Genomic DNA, 20973 nt, shown 5'->3' on the forward strand with positions numbered 1-20973 from the left:
TGTTTTGAACATTCATTAATAATGAAAAAAGCAAGGAGGGCTAGATTATTGTGTTTGTTGTTTTTCAGGCTCTTTTTTTTTTTTTTAATTGATGCCATGTCTGATTTTTGCCATTGTGAATCTTTTTTTCTTCTTCTTTATTCTTTTTCTTTCTTCTTTTTTCTTCCTTAAATATTATTTGTGTTTTATACTGCATAGAGAACAAGAATCTTTTTTTTTGTTTTGTTTTGTTTTGTTTTTTTTGTTTTTTTTGACACGGAGTTTCGCTCTTGTTACCCAGGCTGGAGTGCAATGGCGCGATCTCCATTCACCGCAACCTCCTCGGCCTCCCAAAGTGCTGGGATTACAGGCTTGAGCCACTGCGCCCGGCCTTTTGTTTTTAAGAGATGAGATCTTGCCAGATGCGGTGGCTCAAGCCTGTAATCCCAGCACTTTGGGAGGCCGAGGCGGGTGGATCACAAGGTCAAGAGATCGAGACCATACTGGTCAACATGGTGAAACCCCGTCTTTACTAAAAATACAAAAAATTAGCTGGGCATGGTGGTGTGTGCCTGTAATCCCAGCTACTCAGGAGGCTGAGGCAGGAGAATTGCCCGAACCCAGGAGGTGGAGGTTGCGGTGAGCCCAGATCATGCCACTGCACTCCAGCCTGGGCAACAAGAGTGAAACTTCGTCTCAAAAAAAAAAAAAAAAAAGCGAGCATTGAGGAATCTACATGGTGACGCTAGATGCTGAGGGCAGGGCTTGATGTCAAGTGCGGAGTGGTGATGTAGTTTTCAGGCGTGCAGAGGCATGGGTGTGTTGGAGCTCCTGTCGACCAGCCTTACAATATATATCTATTGTTATCATATTTTTTTTTTTTCTTGAGGCGGAGTTTCGCTCGTTACCCAGGCTGGAGTGCAATGGCGTGATCTCGGCTCACCACCACCTCCACCTCCTGGGTTCAGGCAATTCTGCCGCAGCCTCCTGAGTAGCTGGGATTACAGGCATGCGCCACCATGCCCAGCTAATTTTTTGTATTTTTAGTAGAGACGGCGTTTCACCGTGTTGACCAGGATGGTCTCGATCTTTTGACCTTGTGATCCACCGGCCTCAGCCTCCCAAAGTGCTGGGATTACAGGCTTGAGTCACCGGGCCCGGCCCATCTTACTGTTCTTCTAAACAGAGACAGGGTTTCTTTCAGCATCTTGGCCAGGCTCCTCTCGATGTCCTGACCTCAGGTGATATACTGGGCTCAAGCTCCCAATGGGCGGATGATTGAAAGCATGAGCCACCAAGCAAGGCTATGTATTTATTGATTTATTTACCTATTAATTGATTTATTTAGAGGCAGACTCGCATTTGTTTATTTACTGACGTACTTATTGTAAGGGTTATTGCCGAGTTTAAAATGAGGAAAGTGAGGCCAGTAGAAAATTAAATGCCAGTTTATTCAGCTCCTGGGTGAGGTTCTATGGTCTGGGAAAGGGGCCAGAGAAGTCGCGTTGACTTCTTGGGGTATGGGGTTTTTAGGGCTATGAGTAAGGAGCAACAGCTGGGTGCTCTGATTGGCTCCAGGGGAGCGGGATTGGGAAGGGGCGGGCTTTTCTAATACAAGAGCCGGCCAGGGTTGCATCAGCTGGGGCTTTCCAGGGGAACTGTGTGCTGAGCCAGGTGCTGGGAGCAGAGGCCAGTGCCAAGTGCAGAGGTGGGTGCCGGGTCCGGAGTCAGGTACCGAGTGCAGAATGGGTGGGCGTGTCCGGTCTCCCGGCGAGGCAACCGGCCTTACATTCGGTCCCTTTTGATGATACAAGACGTCGCTTCTTTCTGGCTACTTCCTGCTGAATAGGGGCGGAGTGAGGGAGAAGGGTCAGTTGGCTGGTGCCTCCGTTGTTATTTTTTATTAATTGGAAGAGATCCACCTCTTTATTTTGGCTGTGCTCCTACCCAAACTCTCATCTTGCTTTGGGATCTCCATAGTGTTCACCTGTGAAGCCAGAGACCAGGTGGTGGTAATAATGAAATCACCAGCGCAGTTTCCGTATGCGAGGGAGTTCTCGCGAGATCTGATGGGTATGTAAGTGTTCGCTGGTTCCTCCCTCATTCAGTCTTCCTCCGACAGCCTTGGGAGGTGGTGTCTGGCTCTCCGTCCCCTTTATCAGTCCCTGTGAATGCTGGCCTCCGGAGGCTTCCCCAGTCGTGCAGAATGCTGAGTCAGTTAAATTTTTTTCCTCTGCGTCCTGGGTTAAAGCGAATCTTCCTGCTCAGCTTCCTGAGTATGTGGTCGCCTGCCGGGTTAATATTTTCATGTTTTTAGTAGAGACGGGGTTTCATCGCGTTGGCCGGGTTGTTGTCGATCACTTGAACTCATGAACTCATGATGCTTCGGTTTCAGCCTCCGAAAGTGCTGGGGGTACAGGCTTGAGTCGCCATGTGTAGCCTTTATTTATTTATTTATCGTAACGGTTATTGCTGAGTTTAAAATGAGGAAAGTGAGGCCAGTATGAGAACAATTAAATGCGAATTTATTCAGCTACTGGGCGAGGTTCTGTGGTCCGGGAAAGAGGGGCCAGAGAAGTCACCCTTGACTTCCCCAGTCGTGCGGTTTTTACAGCGAGTGAGGGTGTCTTGATTGGTTATGAGGGAATAGGATGTGGACCGGGCAAGCTGCTGTTGTTGGTAGTCGGGATTTCTGGTGACCGGGCTGCCCAGGGGGAGCTGGACGGGGCAAAATGCTATTGGGCTGCTTTTGGCGGTGCTTCTTTCAAATTTTGGCAGGCTTTTCCATTGGTGGGCTAGGTGCCGAGTGCAGCGTCTGGTGTTGAGTGCAGATTGGGGTGCGGAGTGCCCAATCGGGCGTTGGGGAAGCTACGTGGCCGGGCTAGATGCTGAGTGCAGGGCTTGATGGCGAGCGCGGCGTGGTGATGTTTTCAGGTGTGGAGAGGGATGGGTGTGTCCGAGCTGGCAGGGACCGGCCTTACAATATGTATCTATTGTTTCCATTTGATTGTTTTTCTAAAGAGAGACAGGGTTTCTTTCACCATCTTGGACAGGCTTCTCTCGGTGTCCTGACCTCAGGTGATATAATGGGCTCAAGCTCTCAATGGGTGGATGATTAAAAGCATGAGCCTCCAAGCGAGGCTATGTATTTATTGAGTTATTTATCTATTAATCGATTTATTTAGAGGCAGACTCGAATTTGTTTATTTACTGACGTACTTACTGTCTGTAGTCCCAGCTACTTGGGAGGCTGAGGCAGGAAAATTGCTCAAACATGGGAGGCAGAGGTTGCAATGAGCCGAGATCATGCCATTTCACTCCAGCCTGGGTGACAGCAAAACTCCATCTCAAGAGAAAAACAAAAGAAAGAAAAGAAAATGAATTTGTGGGCAGCTGAGAAAAATCGAGGAGACACAGAGACTAAAGATGACAGGCAGCCAACTGGACAGCCACCGCCTCCTCAAGCCCGAACATGCAGAGGCTGGCCTAGGGGGGTGACACAGAAATGGCCAGGCATGGTGGCTCATGCCTGTAATTCCAGCTTTTTAAGAGACCTAGGAGAGCAGATCACTTGAGACCAGGAGTTCAAGACCAGCCTGACCAATGCGGTGAAACCGTTTCCACTAAAAATACAAAATTAGCCAGGCATGGTTGCAGGTGCCTGTAACTCCAGCTACTTGGGAGGTTGAGGCAGGAGAACTGCTTAAGCCTGGGAGGTGGAGGTTGCAGTGAGCTGAGATCACACCATTGGACTACAGTCTGATCAACAGAGTGGCTCTTTCTCAAAAAAAAAAAAAAAAAGAAAAGAAAAGAAAAGAAAGAGAAAAAAAAAGACACATAGATTCAATTTCTTTTTCTTTTTCTTTTTTTTTTTTTTTTTTTTTTTGAGACAGAGTTTCGCTCTTGTTACCCAGGCTGGAGTGCAATGGCGCAATCTCGGCTCACCGCAACCTCTGCCTCCTGGGTTCAGGCAATTCTCCTGCCTCAGCCTCCTGAGTAGCTGGGATTACAGGCACACGCCACCATGCCCAGCTAATTTTTTGTATTTTTAGTAGAGACGGGGTTTCACCATGTTGACCAGGATGGTCTTGATCTCTTGACCTCGTGATCCACCCGCCTCAGCCTCCCAAAGTGCTGGGATTACAGGCTTGAGCCACTGCGCCCGGCTAGATTCAATTTCTATGCAGAATTGTGAGTGAGTGTCTCTCCTTTTGGGGGCAATGTCAGGGGATTTCCGGGATCTGAGAGTGGCCACTGAGCATGTGGCTGAGAATCCTGGACAGCTGCAACATCCAGATGTACTTAGCAGAGGAATCCGGGATGTGCCTGACTGGGGTATCAAAAAAGCTGTCAATTCCAGCTGGCTGTGGATGTTGATGCTATACATCCTGTATATGAATTCTCCCATCAGAAGCTCTATCTAGTTAGAAAGGCAAAGAAGAAAGAAAATCATGCTCCCGTTCCCCAAAGGAAAGGGCAAGGAGGCGGGAAGGTGGAAGGGAACTTCCTCGTGCTGCGGCCTGAATCTCTGCTTGTGCTGCTGTCTTCCCCACTAGACTGTGTACTTTCAGAAGGGGCTGGAGATGGGCGCAATGCCAGCCCCTCCCTTCTATCCAGAAGTGTTCCGCAACCCTGACATTCACAGTAATTACTTCTTTCTGTTCGTCTTTTTTTTGAGGCAGGTTCTTGCTCAGTCACCCAGGCTGGAGTGCAGTGGTGTGGTCATGGCTCACTGCAGCCTTGACCTCTTGGGCTCAAGTGATTGTCTCCCCTCAGCCTCCTGAGTAGCCGGGACTATAGTCGTGTGCCACCATTCCTGGTTAATTTTAAAAAAAACTTTTTTTTTTTTTTTCCTGTAGAGACAGGGTCTTACTATGTTGCCAGGCTGGTCCCAAACTCCTGGGCACAAGCGATCCTCCCTTCTCGGCCTCCCAAAATGTTTGGCGTTACAGGTGTGAGCCACCACACCTGGCGTCTTTGTGTTTCTTTAGAGTAGAGCCGTCCTAGTATGCATCTCTAGCCCATAACTGTTCCCCAGCATTGTTATGTCTTTTAAACCTCTTTAAATCTCCCAAGTTTGTTGGCTGGGTGAGTCCTCACACCTGTAATCCTGATGTGATAGGATCATTTAAGTTCAGAGGTTTGAAACCAACCTGGACAACACAGGGAGACTTCTATCTCTACAAAACCTAATTTTCTTCTTCTTTTTTTTACCCTACCCAGGCTGCAGTGCAGTGGTGTGATCTCACCTCACTGCAACCTTCGCCTCCTGGGTTCAAGTCATTCTTCTGTTTCATCCTCCCAAGTAGCTGAGATTACAGGCACATGGGACCATGCCCAGCTAATTTTTGTACTTTTAATAGAGCCGGGGTTTCACCATGTTGGCCTGGCTGTCCTCAAACTCCTGACCTCAGGTGATCTGCCCACCTCAGTCTCTCAAAGTGCAAAGATTGGGATCACAGGTGTGAACAACCATGCTTGGCCAAAAACTAAAATTTTTAAAAAGACAAAATCTACAAGTTTCTCCTCTATTCCTTTTCCTTTTTTTTTTTTTGGAGACAGAGTCTTGCTCTGTCACCCAGGCCAGAGTGCAATGGCACAATCTCAGTTCACTGCAACCTCCGACTCCCAGGTTCAAGTGATTCTCTTGCTTCAGCCTCCTGAATAGCTGGAATTACAGGCATGTGCTACCACACCTGGCTAATTTTGGTATTTTTGGTAGAGATGGGGTTTCTCCATGTTGTCTGGCTGGTCTCAAACTCCTGACCTTGTGATCTGCCCACCTTGGCCCCCCAAAGTGCTGGGATTACAGGCGTGAGCCTCCTTGCCTGGCCTATCCCTTTTCTTTTCTATGAATTTTGGAAGACTCCACACTGTTGGGCCTGTAGCATTTCTCAAAGTCTGGATTTCCCTGGTGCAGGTGAACCCATTTCTGTCTTTTGTATTTGTGGCGTATTTGCAGCTGGATTTATGCTCACCCCATTAGATTAGAGTTTGATCGTGTTGGCAAGATTCAGTGGGTGATGTGATTGATCTCTTATTGGTGATGAATACTATCCTATTTTCTCTCTTACTTTGTTAATTTTTTAAATGAGTTTTTTAGAAATAGGGGTCTCATTTTGTCACTGTCTGGAGTGCAGTGACTCCAACATAGCTCCCTGAAGCCTCAAATTTCTGGGCTCAAGTGGTCTGCACACTGCAGCCTCCTAAGTAGCTGAGACCACACACCACCACACCCAACTTTTTTTCTTTTTTGAGATGAAGTCTTGCTCTGTCGCCCAGGCTGGAGTACAGTGGCATGATCTCAGCTCATTGCAAACTGCCTCCCAGGTTAATGCAATTCTCCTGCCTCAGCATTCTGAGTAGGTGGAATTATAGGCAACTGCCACCACACCCAGCTAATATTCATATTTTTAGTAGAGATGGGCTTTCACCATGTAGGTCAGGCTGGTCTGGAACTCCTGACCTCAAGTGATCTGCCTGCCACAGCCTCCCCAACTGCTAGGATTACAGATGTGTGCCATCGCACTGTACCTGGCCAATGCCCAGCATTTTCTTTTTTTAGACTGAGTGTTGTTTTGTCACCCAGGCTGGAGTGCAGTGGTGCAATCTCGGCTCACTGCAATCTCCACCTCCTGCGTTGAAGCGATTCTGTTGTCTCAGCCTCCTGAGTAGCTAGAATTACAAGCACCCACCACCAGGCCCAGCTAATTTTTGTATTTTTAGTAGAGACGGGGTTTTGCCATATTGGCCAGGCTGGTCTTGAACTGATCTAGTGATCCACCCACCTCAGCCTCCCAAAGTGCTGGGATTCCAGGCTTGAGCCACCATGCCTGGTACCTAATTCCTATTCACTGGTCATGGATGGGAGCTATGGAACCTTTCCCCAGAATACATGCTGGCCCCATCAGAACTTCAGGATTCGGTCTCCTAAGAGATGTTCCTCTGTTTGTGCTACACACCCAAATAATCCATCTCAGTCCACTGTCAGACAACTTCCAGGAATGACAGTGGCTGTAGTCTAGCTGAAGAAACACTGAAGTAGGAGTCAGCAGACCCCAGGACTCTTTTGACTCAGCTGCTAACAACTTAATGTGGCCTTGGGGAAAAAAAAAAAGTTGGAGCGACCATGCCTGTCATCCCAGCACCTTGGGTGGTTGATATGGGAGGATTGCTTGAGCCCAGGAGTTTGAGAGCAGCCTGGGCAACATAGCAAGACCCCATCTCTACAAAAAATTTCAAAAATTTTTCCAGATGTGGCAGTGTCCCCCTGTAGTCCCAGCTACTCAGGAGGCTAAAGTGGGAGGGTCACTTGAGTCCCGGAGGTCAAGACTGCAGTGAGCCAAGGTCATGCCACTGCACTCAAGCTTGGGCTTCAAAGTGAGACACTCTCAGAAAAAAAAAGCTGGAGCTTTTGTTTCACGTTTGTAAAAGGTAAATGTTATTATCTCCCTCATGGAGTTACTGTGAGGATGGAAATACAATTATTTTTCTTCCCTCTCCTTTTAGAAATACAATGAGATAGGCATAGTGGCCAGCTGAGGTGGTTCATGCCTGTAATCCCAGCACTTTGGGAGGCTGAGGCGGGTGGATCACCTGAGGTCAGGACTTCAAGACAAGCCTGGCCAACATGGTGAAACTCTCACTCCACTAAAACTACAAAAATTAGCCCAGTGTGGTGGCATGTGCCTACAGTCTCAGCTACTCGGGAAGCGGAGGCAGGAGAATTGCTTGAACCCGGGAGATGGAGGTTGTAGTGAGCCGAGATCATCCCACTGCACTCCAGCCTAGGAGACAGAGCAAGACTCCATCTCAAAAAACAAACAAAAACCAAAACCCGGTGTGGTAGCTCATCCCTGTAATCTCAGCACTTTGGGAGGCCGAGTTGAATGGATCACCCGAGGTCAGGAGTTCAAGACCAGCCTGACCAACATGCAGAAATCCCACCTCTACTAAAAAGACAAAATTAGGCAAGCATGGTGGCATGTGCCTGTAATCGCAGCTACTTGGGAGGCTGAGACAGAAGAATTGGTTCAACCTGGGAAGCAGAGGTTGCAGTGAGCTGAGATTGCACTCCAGCATGGACAATGAGAAGTAAACTCTGTTTCAAAAATAATAATAGTAATTAGATAGGCATAGGCCCTGCGCGTCCGTGGGATTCGAACCCCTGCGCCTCGGGCGGGGGAGACACTTGGAGAGAAAAGCTGAGTCCCACGCTTCAGGACCTCGGGAGACTGAAACCTGTCCCGCGGGTTATTGGGCCAGGTTGGGGAAGCAGTGCCCGGAGGCCTCCCGCCAGGGTCCCGGAAACAAAGGCCAAGTGTTTGCTCTGTGGCTGAAGGGACAATGGCGTCGCGGATCTGTCACCGCGGGGGGGTGGCCAGGGGTGCGCTCCTCCCCAGCGCGTTTCCTGGTTCTCTGGCCAAGCACTCTGAACTCCGAAGTAGACCCTTGTTGGGGCCCAGGGACAGCACGAGGTCCCCGTGGGGTGTCTGCCAGCCCTGGGTGCCATGTCCAGTGGGGTGTCTGCCAGCCCTGGGCGCCATGTCCTGTGGGGTGTCTGCCAGCCCTGGGCGCCATGTCCTGTGGGGAGTCTGCCAGCCCTGGGTGCCATGTCCTGTGGGGTGTCTGCCAGCCCTGGGTGCCATGTCCTATGGGGTGTCTGCCAGGCCTGGGTGCCATGTCCTGTGGGGTGTCTGCCAGCCCTGGGTGCCATGTCCTGTAAGGTGTCTGCCAGCCCTGGGCGCCATGTCCTGTGGGGAGTCTGCCAGCCCTGGGTGCCATGTCCTGTGGGGTGTCTGCCAGCCCTGGGCGCCATGTCCTGTGGGGTGTCTGCCAGCCCTGGGTGCCATGTCCTGTGGGGTGTCTGCCAGCCCTGGGTGCCATGTCCTGAGCAGCTGTGCTGTCAGTTACTTAAACGTGTGTGGCACTTTCTGGTTGCCAGGCCCTCAGCAGCATGCAGATAACCTAAACGGTTCCGTAAACGGCCTGTGAGGGAGGGGCAGCCGCGCGGAGTCGCCTGCTGGAGGCCGCACAGCCAGGAGGTGCCGCCGGGGTGGGGTTGGGTGTGGCTGCTGCGTGCCAGGGGTGGCGGCCAGGCCGAGGGCACCTCCATCTGGAAGCTGCCGCCCGTCACAGTGCAGTCCACAGGTTCCAGACAGGGCTGTGGGGGCAGCGTGAGGGCGAGAAGGCTCCCGGGGGTCAAAGGAAGAGAAGGTGCCTGTTCCGGGGACCCCAGAGTGAGCTTTCCAGGCAGAGGGAAGCCCGGGGCCGGTTGTCATGGGGGTGTCTGAGTCTCTAGCTGGAGTTACTGGGGCAGGGAGGTCGGAAACGGAGGCCAACCGGTGTGAGCCTCCGCCTGCTGAGAGCCCCTGGGAGGGGCTGGTGTCCTGTGACCCTGACCTTCCACCGCGGGGCAATTGCAGGAGCCTCCTCCCTGGTCTCTGCCGTCACTCACAGCAGCGCCAGCCGCCCTTGTGCCCCAGCAGAAGCTGGGCTCTTACAAGGCATCCCGCTCTGCCCCAGCGCTCGCCTCTCCAGGCACCGTCCCGGCTCTGGGCCCCTGCACTGCCCGTTCTGTTCTGCATTCCCTCCGCCTTTTCTGCCCTGTGAGGCAGACCTCTGCTGTCTTCACTGCTTTATTTCCCCAGACTCAGCCAGCATCGAAGGCGTGCCGTGTCCTAGGACCCTTGCAGCTGGCATGCAGGGAGGAGTGTGAGGCTCCCTGTCCCTCCTCAGGCTCTCAGAATTCAGAAAAGCCACGCTTTTTTGTTCTTACCCTGCTGGGCCAAAGACGCCCTGCCTTCGTTATTCTCTGGGGTAGACACCCTGCGCTTTTGTTGTGCACCTGCCGTGTGGAACAGGGAGCTGCCCCGGGCCCTGCCCTCTGTAGCTGACTCCGGCTTCCCTGGCCACCCTGAGCCCAGCAGGGCCCCGGGAGCCCCAGTGCTGTGTGACACCTTCCGCAAGTGTGGAATTGACAATAATGTGCTTTTCGTCCCTGAGTTACCATGTGGCTGGCATGTGCCCTGGCACGAGGGTCAGTGGTGGGCAGGGGCGAGCAGGAAGGCACCTCCGCTGTGCCCCTGCTTTCGCCCTTTCCTGACTTCTCTGGCCAGCTCTTAGGTTGAAATAAGTCCTGCCTGTTTTAACAGATGTTTATTAAACATCTGCGCTGGCCAGGCTCTGAGCAGCCTCCAGGGTCTCTGTCCTGAATACAATAGGCCCCTCCTGGTGCTGGCGGGTGGAGGCGGGGAGATTAAGTCCAGTGTCCCACAGGTGACTGCGTAATTCCACATGGGGCAATAGGGAGAAAGAGCAGACCTTCCCTTTTATTTTTATTTATTTATTTATTTATTTATTTTCTTTTAATAAATTGAGACAGAGTCTCGCCCTGTTGCCAGGCTGGAGTGTAGTGGCACGACCAGCTCACTGCAACTTCCATTTTCCGGTTTCAAGCAATTTTTCTGCCTCAGCCTCCCGAGTAGCTGGATTACAGGCACACGCCACCACGCATGGCTAAACAGACCTTTCCTTTTGTGAGAGGGATGCTGGTGGGGACAGCCGGGAGGGGAGATGAAACTGAGCGGAAGTGAGAGTCACTTTGGTGCCCAGCACGTTGTCTCACACCTGTAATCTCAGCACTTTGGGAGGCTGAGGCTGGGGGGTCGCTCTAGCCTGGGAGTTTGTGACGGGCCTGGTCAGCATCAGACCGCAGTCTCTACTTTTAAAAATAAAAATAAGATATTCTGGGCAGAGAGAAGTCCCTGTGCAAAGGACCAGAGGTGAGTGTTTGCCCGTTTTTTTTTGTTTGTTTGTTTGTTTTTGGGGCCGGAGTTTTGCTCTTGATACCCAGGCTAGAGTGCAATGGCAGGGTCTCCGCTCACTGTAACCTCCGCCTCCTCGGTTCAGGCAATTCTTCTGCCTCAGCCTGCAGAGTAGCTGGGATTACAGGCACGCACCATCATGCCCAGCTGATTTTTTTGTGTTTTTAGTAGAGACGGGGTTTCACCATGTTGACCAGGATGGTCTCGATCTCTTGACCTCGTGATCCACCCGCCTCAGCCTCCCAAAGTGCTGGGATTACAGGCTTGAGCCACGGTGCCCGTCCTTGCCCGGTTTTTCAAGGAGCAGAGGGAGGGTGTGACGGGGAGAGGGCCTGGGGAGTTCGTGCTCATCTGAGGGTGATGGGAAAGGAGTGTCGCTTGGGCCTCCCACGTGCTGTGAGAAAAGCTCTTCCTTGTTGGTGGGAGCAGGCCTCGAGGCCAAGGCGGGTGTGGGGGCCCCATGGCCCAGCTGGTTTGAGAACCTCACAGCTCCCAGGCCCTTCTCCCCCTCCAGCCTCCCTGTCCTTCGCTGTTCTGTGTCGCTGGTGAACACCCCGTATAACCGAGGATTTGACTGTGGGGATGACTCCATCCGGTACCCCTACCGTCCAGACACCATCACCCTTGGGCTCATGGCCGGGGTCACCATCACAGCCACTGTCATTCTTGTAAGACAGGAGGGATTCAGAGGGACAGGGAGGGGGCGGGATGGGGTACAGCCCTACCCTGGGTTCCTGATGGAGGTGGCCTGGAGGTCTGTGGGGGGCTGGGGGACACAGCCTTGCCCCGAGTGGTACTTGTGGGTAATAGGAACCCCCTTTTGGCCGGGCACGGTGGCTCAAGCCTGTAATCCCAGCACTTTGGGAGGCCGAGGCGGGTGGATCACGAGGTCAAGAGATCGAGACCATCCTGGTCAACATGGTGAAACCCCGTCTCTACTAAAAACACAAAAAATTAGCTGGGCATGTTGGTGCGTGCCTGTAATCCCAGCTACTCAGGAGGCTGAGGCAGGAGAATTGCCTCAACCCAGGAGGCGGAGGTTGCGGTGAGCCGAGATCGTGCCATTGCACTCCAGTCTGGGTAACAAGATCGAAACTACCTCTCAAAAAAATAAAAATAAAAATAAATTTAAAAAAACACAAAAAACAACAACAAAATAGGAACCCCCTTTTGTCTTTTGAGATGGAGTTTTGCTCTTGTTGCCCAGGCTGGAGTGCAATGGCAGGATCTCCGCTCACTGTAACCTCCGCCTCCTGGGTTCAAGTGATTCTCTTGCCTCAGTCTCCCCAGTAGCTGGGATTACAGGCATGTTAATTTTTGTATTTTTAGTAGAGACAGGTTTCATCATGTTGGTCAGGCTGGTCTTGAATGCCCGACCTCAGGTGATCCTCCCGCCTCAGCCCCCCACAGTGTTGGGCTGGCAGGCGTGAGCCACCGAGCCCAGCTTGGGCACCTTTAGAGTCCCCAGCTCTCCAGCAGCCTTGGGGAGGCCCGTGGGGAGGACTGAGGCCCACTAAGGGCCCATGGGCTGACCAGGACCCCCTCTGGTCACCGCGGCTGCCCCACACGCAGGTCTCGGCAGGAGAAGCCTACCTGGTGCTCACAGACAGGCTCTATTCCTGCTCTGACTTCAATAATTATGTGGCTGCCATGTACAAGGTGCTGGGGACCTTCCTCTTCGGGGCGGCTGTGAGCCAGTCTCTGACGGACCTGGCCAAGTACACGATCGGCCACCTGCACCCCAGCTTCCTGGCCATCTGTGACCCCGAGTGGAGCTCGGTCAACTGCTCGGTCTATGTGCAGCTGGAGAGCGTGTGCAGGGGAAAAGCTGCTGACGTCACCGAGGCCAGGTGGGTGTGGACGAGCAGCCTTCACTCTGAGGGCAGTGGGAGCTGAAGAAGCCGCAGAAGCCAGATGGTTAGCAGCCAGCAGGTGGGGGGTCAGGCAGGAGCGGGGCCTCAGGGCTCCAGGCGCCCCACAGACAGCAGGAGGCCGCGGGGAACGTGCTGTCTCCCTTGACTCCCTTGAGTCTCAGCCCTGCCCTCTTCTGCACTGTCTTTTTTTCTTTTTAAAGATAGGGTTTCACCATGGTGGCCAGGCTGGTCTTGAATTCCTGACTGCAGGTGATCCACCCACCTTGGCCTCCCAAAGTGCTAGGATTACAGGCGTGAGCCACCGCACCCAGCCATGCGCTGTCTTCTTACCATTTCTACTGATAGGCCCTTAAACATTTCAACTCATCATTGTCCTTTTTAAAAAAATCAAAATATTGACTGACAAGCCTAGGGTAATGTCGGACCAGAATAAATAAATAAATAAAAATAAAATTTGTATAAGTCACCATTTCTTCCATTTTAATGTGTACAGTTCATTTTTAGTACATTCACAATGCTGTACAGCCATCTCCTCTACCTAATTCCAGAATATTTTCATCTCATCAGAAGGAAACCCCGCAGCATAGGTAACATGGCAAAACCCTGTCTCTACGACAAATCAAAAAATTAGGCCGAGCTAGGTGGCTCATGCCTATAATCCCCACACTTTGGGAGGCTGAGGCTGGCAGATTACCTGAGGTTGGGAGTTCGAGACCAGCCTGGCCAACGTGGAGAAATCCTATCTGTACTAAAAATACAAAATTAGCCAGGCATGGTGGCACACACTTATAATCCCAGCGAATACCACACCATGAGCAAGAGAACCCTGCAGTGCTCTAGTTGCCATCACGGGAGTGTTGCCAGGACGCTATGGGCAAGAGGGTCTTGCAGTGCCCCAGCGGCCAGCAGGGGGCGTGACCCCACTCCACCGAGAGTAAGAGTGCCCAGCAGCACAGGCACCACACTGTGAGCAAGAGGATGTAGCACTGCCCTGTTTGCCAGCAGCGGGCATATTGCCACTACACTGAGCAAGAGGGCCCTGCAGTGCTCCAGCTGCCAGCAGGTGATGCCAGTCACCACACTGTCAGAGGGCCCTGCAGTGGATCTAGCCAGAAGGGGGCGTGGGCACAGCATCATGAGCAAGAGGGCCCTGCAGTGCAGGCCCCCAGTAGGGGCCCCCACACCCACCTTTCAGATTCTTGAGGCTCCTCCACCGATGTACATCCTGTCACATCACCAGCGTGCATTGAGTCACAACGGTCTGCAGAGTTGCGTTCTCCTCCTTACAGAACTGGGGGGCATTGTGAGGGTGGAACTGCGTCCTCCTCAGCACAGACCTTAGGGTGGGGTTCTTACTCCAAGAGGGGCTTGCAGTGGCCCCAGCTGCCATCAGGAGGGGTGCAGACACAGGACCATAAGCAAGAGGGCCCCCACCGCCTGACCACCAGCAGGGGGCGCCCGAGCGTGCATCGCATCGCTTCAGGGCAATCTGCGGAGCTGCGTTCTCCACGGCACAGACGTAGCGGGCACAGCCTCGGTTTGGGACAACTCTGGGCCGTGTCCACGGTGAGTAAAATCCTTCCTGTTTGCATTCCTGACTGCTGAGGGTCAGAGACTAGTACGAAGAGCTCTGTGTGGGAAACTGGACACGAAAAGCCCCTCTGAACCTTGCGCACCTGGGTTCTCCTGCCCAAGGCCAGGCGGCTGCGGTGTGAGGTGCACCCAGCAGCCTCAGAAGACAAATGGAGCGTTCCTGAGGCAGATATGGCCTCTGAAATACGGATACAATAAGCCCAGTGCTCAGGTAGGAAACACCTAATGCTAATGCAAGGCCTCAGTCCAAACATGTTACTATAAAATCCGCACTAGTCATGTGGCCCTGCCAGTACCGCAGTTTCAATACTGAACACGGACATATCAGTGCAAATGTAGAAATTAACGTATGGTTAGGGTTTAGGGTGAGGATTAGGGCTAGCGGATAGGGTTAGCGTTCGGGGTTACCAGTTAGGGGTTAGGATACAGGGGTTAGAAAAATTTTAGGCAAACTTGAAGGAAGGAATGATGCATGAATCATGCCTGAAGCACCAGAACGGAAAACAGGGCTTGGGGCTTCAAGCTCTTAGCGGTGGCAGCTGAGTGAGGTTTCTCATGGGCTCCAGCTGGGTGACCGCCGGTTGTGGGGATGGTTCCCTCAGTGTCAATAGTCATACAGCCAGCTGGCAGCTGGGCTTTTTGTCATTAACTAATTGGTTTATTCATGTTTTTAAGTCAGTTTGCACGCCTCGAAGTTCGGTTTCTGTTTGCCTAGGCAAGACCTCAGGCTAACGGCTTCCTCGTTTTTTGCTGTAACATATCAAAATCATAATTCATTTTCATTTTATTTTCCTGGCATTAGAAAAGTAAGTTCACATTTTTGTTGTCATTCAGAAAGTCAGTTTAATTGGCAGCCTATTTGTGATTTGCGTAAAATAATGTCTGTTAATTATTAGCATCTTAGATTAGATGAAATGTTTATTAAGCTTTGCTATTAAACCATAACAGGAGTTCAGTTGCTTTTTTTTCCTCCTAGGCTTTAACCAATTAAAATACACTCAAGCATCTCCTAACAATGTGGATACTGTCTGAGAAATGTGTCCTTAGTGATTTCATCTTTGTGCAAACACCATCGAGTGTCCTTATAAAACCTGGATGGTGTAGCCCCCTTCACACGTAAGTGATATGGTATAGCTTCTTGATTTCAGGCTACATACCATACCTGTATAGCTCATCTCTGTACTGAATGCTGTAGTCAAATGTCACACCATGGTGATTGTGGATTGTGATCCCAAAATATCTGAGTCAGGTCTCAGTCAAGTAGAAAGCTTATTTCGCCAAGGTTAAGGACATGCTCGTGACACAGCCTCAGGAGGTCCTGACAACATGGGCCCAAGGTGGTCAGGGTAGAGCTTGCTTTTATATATTTTAGAGAGACAGGAGACACCAATCAATATGTGTAAGATGTAAAGTCATTGGTTCAGTGAGGTGGAACAACTAGAAGTAGGAAGGCGGGGTAGGGGGTGGTTTTAGGTCAGAAGTAGATAAAACAAAAGTTGCATTCTTCTCAATTTTTTGATCAGCCTTCCACTGAATACAATTTAGTCTGGTTCAGTGAAGTTGCATTTTTACATAGACAGTAGGGCAGAGGAATGGTGTGATCTTGGCCTAGCGTACCCGCCTCTGCCCTGGTTTAAGCCATTGTCTTGTCGCATCCTCCCCAGTAGCTGGGATTACAGGCATGCACCACCAAGCCTGGGTAATTTTTGCATTTTTAGTAGAGATGGGGTTTCTCCGTGTTTGTCAGGTGGGTCTTGAGCTCCTGACCTCTGGTGATCCGCCTGCTTTGGCCTCTCAAAGTCTTGGGATTACAGGCATGAGCCACCATGCCTGGTCAGGAAGCTTATTTTGATTCTGATATTGTCAACTATATTTCAGGTATAACTTGTTTTCCTTGGAGCGTTAAATACTGCGTTGGTATTGTATTACACAAATAAAACAGAGATCCCTTTTTATCACATTCATTGCTAGTGATATTGACAACTAAATTTAGATACATTCCAGAGTCTGGGCTTCCAGTAATTCTTGGCGATCCTCTGAAGGTAAATTACTTTTTCTCACAAGACACAGTGACATCTAAAGTCGCATTGATTGTCCTGCCACTTTTGTTTCTCTAGTTTCATCGATTACTTCAAAGCATCTTGGGGGGAATAACTTTGACTATCCCTTTAAACTTTTCAGTATTAGAAAGCATCGTCATGAAACATTGAATAATTGTGGTCACAAATTCCCTTTACAGTCTTCCTTTGAATATTTTTTCCAATGGCAAATATTTGCTTTTGTTGTATTGTAGCTAAAAGGAATGCTGGGAAACAAAACAAAGACAAGCATTCATTATAATAAGTGATTCAGTCACAATCAATTGCTATTTTAATTTTTTTTAAAGAAGTTATATTTTTGAAAATGTCCCGCTGTAAATTGAAATAGTCTCCAAAATCTGAAGTCTTTCCTTGGTTCTAAGGTGACCAGATTTCCTAGAGAGTGAACCACACCACAAGAAAAAAGATATGATAAATATGTTTACATGGATGTGTTATTTTAACATAAATCTTGTAAAATAGGCATTTCATTGAAATTATATATGTTTGCATAAATTACTTTGCAGCATAATAAATGCCCTTGTTTTGAAAAGTAGTAGTTAGTGTCAATTACTACTTATTAGTACAAATAAGTAAGCAGATATTTTTAAAAATTTATAATTTTTAAATAAAGGTTTTATTTTAAATTGGTTTTAGATTCACACTGAAATTGGGAGGAAAATGCAGATTTCCTGTGTAGACCCAAACTAGTTTCCCCTCGTATTAACATATCAACATGTGTCAGATACATTATTAACAATTTTTTTTTTTTTGAGATGGAGTCTTTCTTGCTCTGTAACCTAGGTTGGAGTGCAATGGCAGGATGCTGGCTCATTGCACCCTCTACCTCCCATGTTTAAGTGGTTCTCCTGCTTCAGCCTCCCAAGTAGCTGGGATTACAGGTGCCCACCAGCACGCTTGGCTAATTTTTGTATTTTTAGTAGAGATGGGGTTTCGCCATGTTGGCCAGGCTGGTCTGGAACTCCTGACCTAGATTATTTACCCGTCTAAGCCTTCGAAAGTTGTGGGATGACAGACATGAGCCACCATGCCCAGCCTACTATCAGTATATTTGCTTTGGTTAGGTATCTGTTCAGATATTTACCCAGTTTTAAAATCACGTATGTATTTTGTAATTATCTTCTCACATCTCTCTTGTCTTTTTGTTCTCTGCATACAGTTTTGCACAGTAGAATACTTAGTTTTATAAAGTCTGTGTTATCAATATTTTCATGAATTGGCATTTGATGTTTTGTGTTACAAGTCAACACCAAACTCAATGTCATATAGATTTTCTTTTAGATTTTTTATAATTTTGCATTTAAAATTACCGTCTCTGGACTATTTTGAGTAGGTTTTTGTTTTTCTTAATTTCTGTATTTATTCATTTTATTCTACATGGCTTCCAAAGTCTTCCATCACCATCTTCGGGAAGGAATGGCTACAGTGGGCTTCATTTTGGTTTGAATTTCTAAAATTATTACATTGAGTAAACTCAATATTGAATTTTATAGGTATTTCAGGACAGCCAGGCGGGGTTGCACGTCCACCTAGAAACTCAGCAAGAGTGTCTGTGCTGAGCTCTGGCATCACCAGAGGGTGCATGAACCCACCCCTGACCAACTTCCCTCTGAGGTGCCAGAAGCGGCAAGGAGCTTTATCTTCCTCAGGGCAGCATGAAGGTCATGTCAACTTGGTGGTGTTCATTGGTGAGTAACAAACTTCTGTCCAAAGCCCTGAGTGCAGAGGAGAGAGTCTTTAGAGAGTACTCAGCAGAGGAAGGAATTCAGCTAGACAAAGGAAACCCTCACATCCACTGTTTTGACTACACTCTGATCTTGTCAGTGTCCAAGACACAGCGGCTGCTAATAAGTATTCTCACAAGTATTCTCACAGTGGTCTGTAATATAGTAATCACACCGTGCCCTAACACCAGTATAATATTCACACCATGTCCTAACACTAAGATCCATATCATGCCATAACACTAACATATCCACACAGTAGCTTCTAATACTGGTAAATACAGTAGTATCTACTAAGTGAACTCTGTTGACATGGAGACTTTTATAAGGATTTCACAGCTTTGGTTGAACTATAGCCTCTATAATGGATTTTGATGAGGTCTTTGCTTTCCTGGCATGGTATTGATATGGTTGTTCTAAAAAGTAGTTTGTTTCCAATAATGTCATACTTCTAAGAATCTTCCAATAGCAGTACAAAGTATAACCTCTTTCTTCTCTTAGATTTGCAGCAGTTGTTGCTGTACCAGATTTACAATGTCCCAGAAAATACTTCAGTATATTTTGCCCAAAGTACACTCTCCCAGGTAACCACCACATAACCCCTAGATCAGGAAATTAGCATGGTTCCTACATGATAATTCAGTCTACAAACTCATTTCACTTTTACCTTCTGCACCACCTGGAAGTATGATGTGTTTTTTCATTGTTCTGATCCAGTTTTCTTTTCCTGGCACTGTTCCCCAGACTTTCCTGCATATTTATCACCTTGACACACTTAAAGAGCATACAAGTTTTTGTTTGAACACCTGTCTTCAGTTCTTTACAGTATACGCCGAGGAATGGAATCATTGAGTCATATGGCAAATCTATTTGCACGTGTTTGAAGAAACACCAAATGATTTTACACATAGGCTGGACCGTTTAATACTGTCAGAAGCAGTGTTTATGGGTTCAAGTTTCTGCACATCTTTGTCAACTCTTTTTTGTTTGTTTTTTAGTATAACTATTCTAGTGTGAAATTATTTGAATTTTTTTTTTTTTTTTTTTTTTTTTTTTTTTTTTTTTTTTTTTTTTTTGAGACAGAGTCTTTCTCTGTCACCCAGGCTGGAGTGCAGTAGCACCACCTCAGCTCACTGCAAACTTCACCTCCCAGGTTGAAGTGATCTTCCTACCTCATCCAGCTAAGGAGCTGGGATTACAGGCACATGCCACTATGCCCAGCTAATTTTTGTATTTTCCATAGAGACAGGTGTTCTTCATGTTGGTCAGGCTGGTCTTGAACTGCTAACGTCAGGTGCTCTGCTCGCCGCAGCCTCCCAAATTGCTGGGATTACAGGAGTGAGCCACTACACCCTGCCACTCCCAGACATTTTGGTTTTCTTTCTTTTTTTCTTTTCCAGATGGAATCTTGCCGTTTCAGCCAGGCTGGTGTGCAGTGGCTTGATATCAGCTTACTGCAGCCTCCACCTTTTGGATTCAAGCAGTTCTCCTGCCTCAGCCTCCCAAGTAGCTAGGATTCCATGTGCATGCTAGCAGGCCCGGGTAATTTTTGTATTTTTAGTAGAGATGGGGTTTTGTCATATTGGCCAAGCTGGTCTAGAACTCCTAACCTCATGTGATCTGTCTGCCTCAGCTTCTGAGGCGAGTGGATCACGGGGTCGAGAGATCGAGACCATCCTGGTCAACATGGTGAAAGCCCGTCTCTACTAAAAATACAAAAAATTAGCTGGGCATGGTGGCACCTGCCTGTAATCCCAGCTACTCAGGAGGCTGAGGCAGAAGAATTGCCTGAACCCAGGAGGCGGAGGTTGCGGTGAGCCGAGATCGCGCCATTGCACTCCAGCCTGGGTAACAAGAGCGAAACTCTGTCTCAAAAAAAAAAAAAAAATTGAATATAACTTAATCCTTTGTTACTAAAAGAATGCTCAACTCAAGGGGACACAAATCACTCATTTTGACTTCATGAGCTATGGCACTTAGAGACAAATTTTTGAAAATACACAGCTTAAACTGTCCGTGCTTTAAGTGCTAGACAAGTTTTTTTTTTTTTTGAGACGGAGTTTCGCTCTTGTTACCCAGGCTGGAGTGCAATGGCGCAATCTCGGCTCACTGCAACCTCCGCCCCCTGGGTTCAGGCAATTCTCCTGCCTCAGCCTCCTGAGTAGCTGGGATTACAGGCAGGTGCCACCATGCCCAGCTAATTTTTTGTATTATTAGTAGAGACGGGGTTTCACCATGTTGACCAGGATGGTCTCGATCTCTCGACCTCATGATCCACCGGCCTCGGCCTCCCAAAGTGCTGGGATTACAGGCTTGAGCCACCGCGCCCGGCTGTTTTTAAGAATACACAGCTAAAATAGCTAAAATGGTCCCCGCTTTAAGTGATTTAGGAAAATGGATTTCAGGCAAGGCCAGGCACATCGATTTCAGAAAAGTCGATTTCAGGCAAGGCACATCAATTCCAGAGGAATTGATTTCAGGCAAGGCCAAACAAGTCGATTCCAGAAAAATAGATTTGGGCAATGCCAGGCAAGTCGATTTCAGAAAAGTCGATTTCAGACCAGAAAAGTCAATTTGAGAACAGGCCTGGCAAGTCCATTTCAGAAAAATTGATTTCAGACAAGGCAAGTCGATTCTAGAAAAGTCGATTCAAAAAAAAAAAAGGCAAGACAAGTTGAATCCAGGAAAAGAGATTTCAGGCAACGCCTGGCAAGTCGATTCCAGAAAAATAGATTTCAGGCAAGGAAAGTTGATTCCAGAAAAATGGATTGCAGACAAGGCAGGTCGATTCCAAAAAAGGAAAGGCAAGTTGAATCCAGGAAAACATGTTTTAGGCAAGGCCAAATTGATTTCAGAAAAATCGATTTCAAACAAGGCC

At 48.8% G+C, this 20973-nt stretch overlaps 1 protein-coding gene and 1 long non-coding RNA gene across 2 annotated transcripts in view; both read left to right on the plus strand.

Annotated features, from left to right (window-relative positions):
* The first annotated feature begins 8325 nt into the window (after nucleotides 1–8325).
* LOC141583216 (phospholipid phosphatase 2-like) lies at nucleotides 8326–12701 on the plus strand. Its single transcript, XM_074392534.1, has 3 exons — nucleotides 8326–8422; nucleotides 11175–11473; nucleotides 12378–12701. The coding sequence occupies exons 1-3, from the start codon at nucleotides 8326–8328 to the stop codon at nucleotides 12699–12701; spliced, it is 720 nt and encodes a 239-aa protein (XP_074248635.1).
* A 1673-nt stretch (nucleotides 12702–14374) lies between these two features.
* Nucleotides 14375–20973, plus strand: part of LOC141583186 (uncharacterized) — a 157382-nt gene continuing 150783 nt past the window's right edge. The window contains exon 1 of the long non-coding RNA XR_012515896.1: nucleotides 14375–14483. This is a non-coding gene — a long non-coding RNA (uncharacterized LOC141583186). The remainder of the gene's footprint in view (nucleotides 14484–20973) is intronic.

This window comes from Saimiri boliviensis (genome assembly GCF_048565385.1).
Source record: "Saimiri boliviensis isolate mSaiBol1 chromosome 19 unlocalized genomic scaffold, mSaiBol1.pri SUPER_19_unloc_1, whole genome shotgun sequence".
NCBI classification, from domain to species: domain Eukaryota; kingdom Metazoa; phylum Chordata; class Mammalia; order Primates; family Cebidae; genus Saimiri; species Saimiri boliviensis.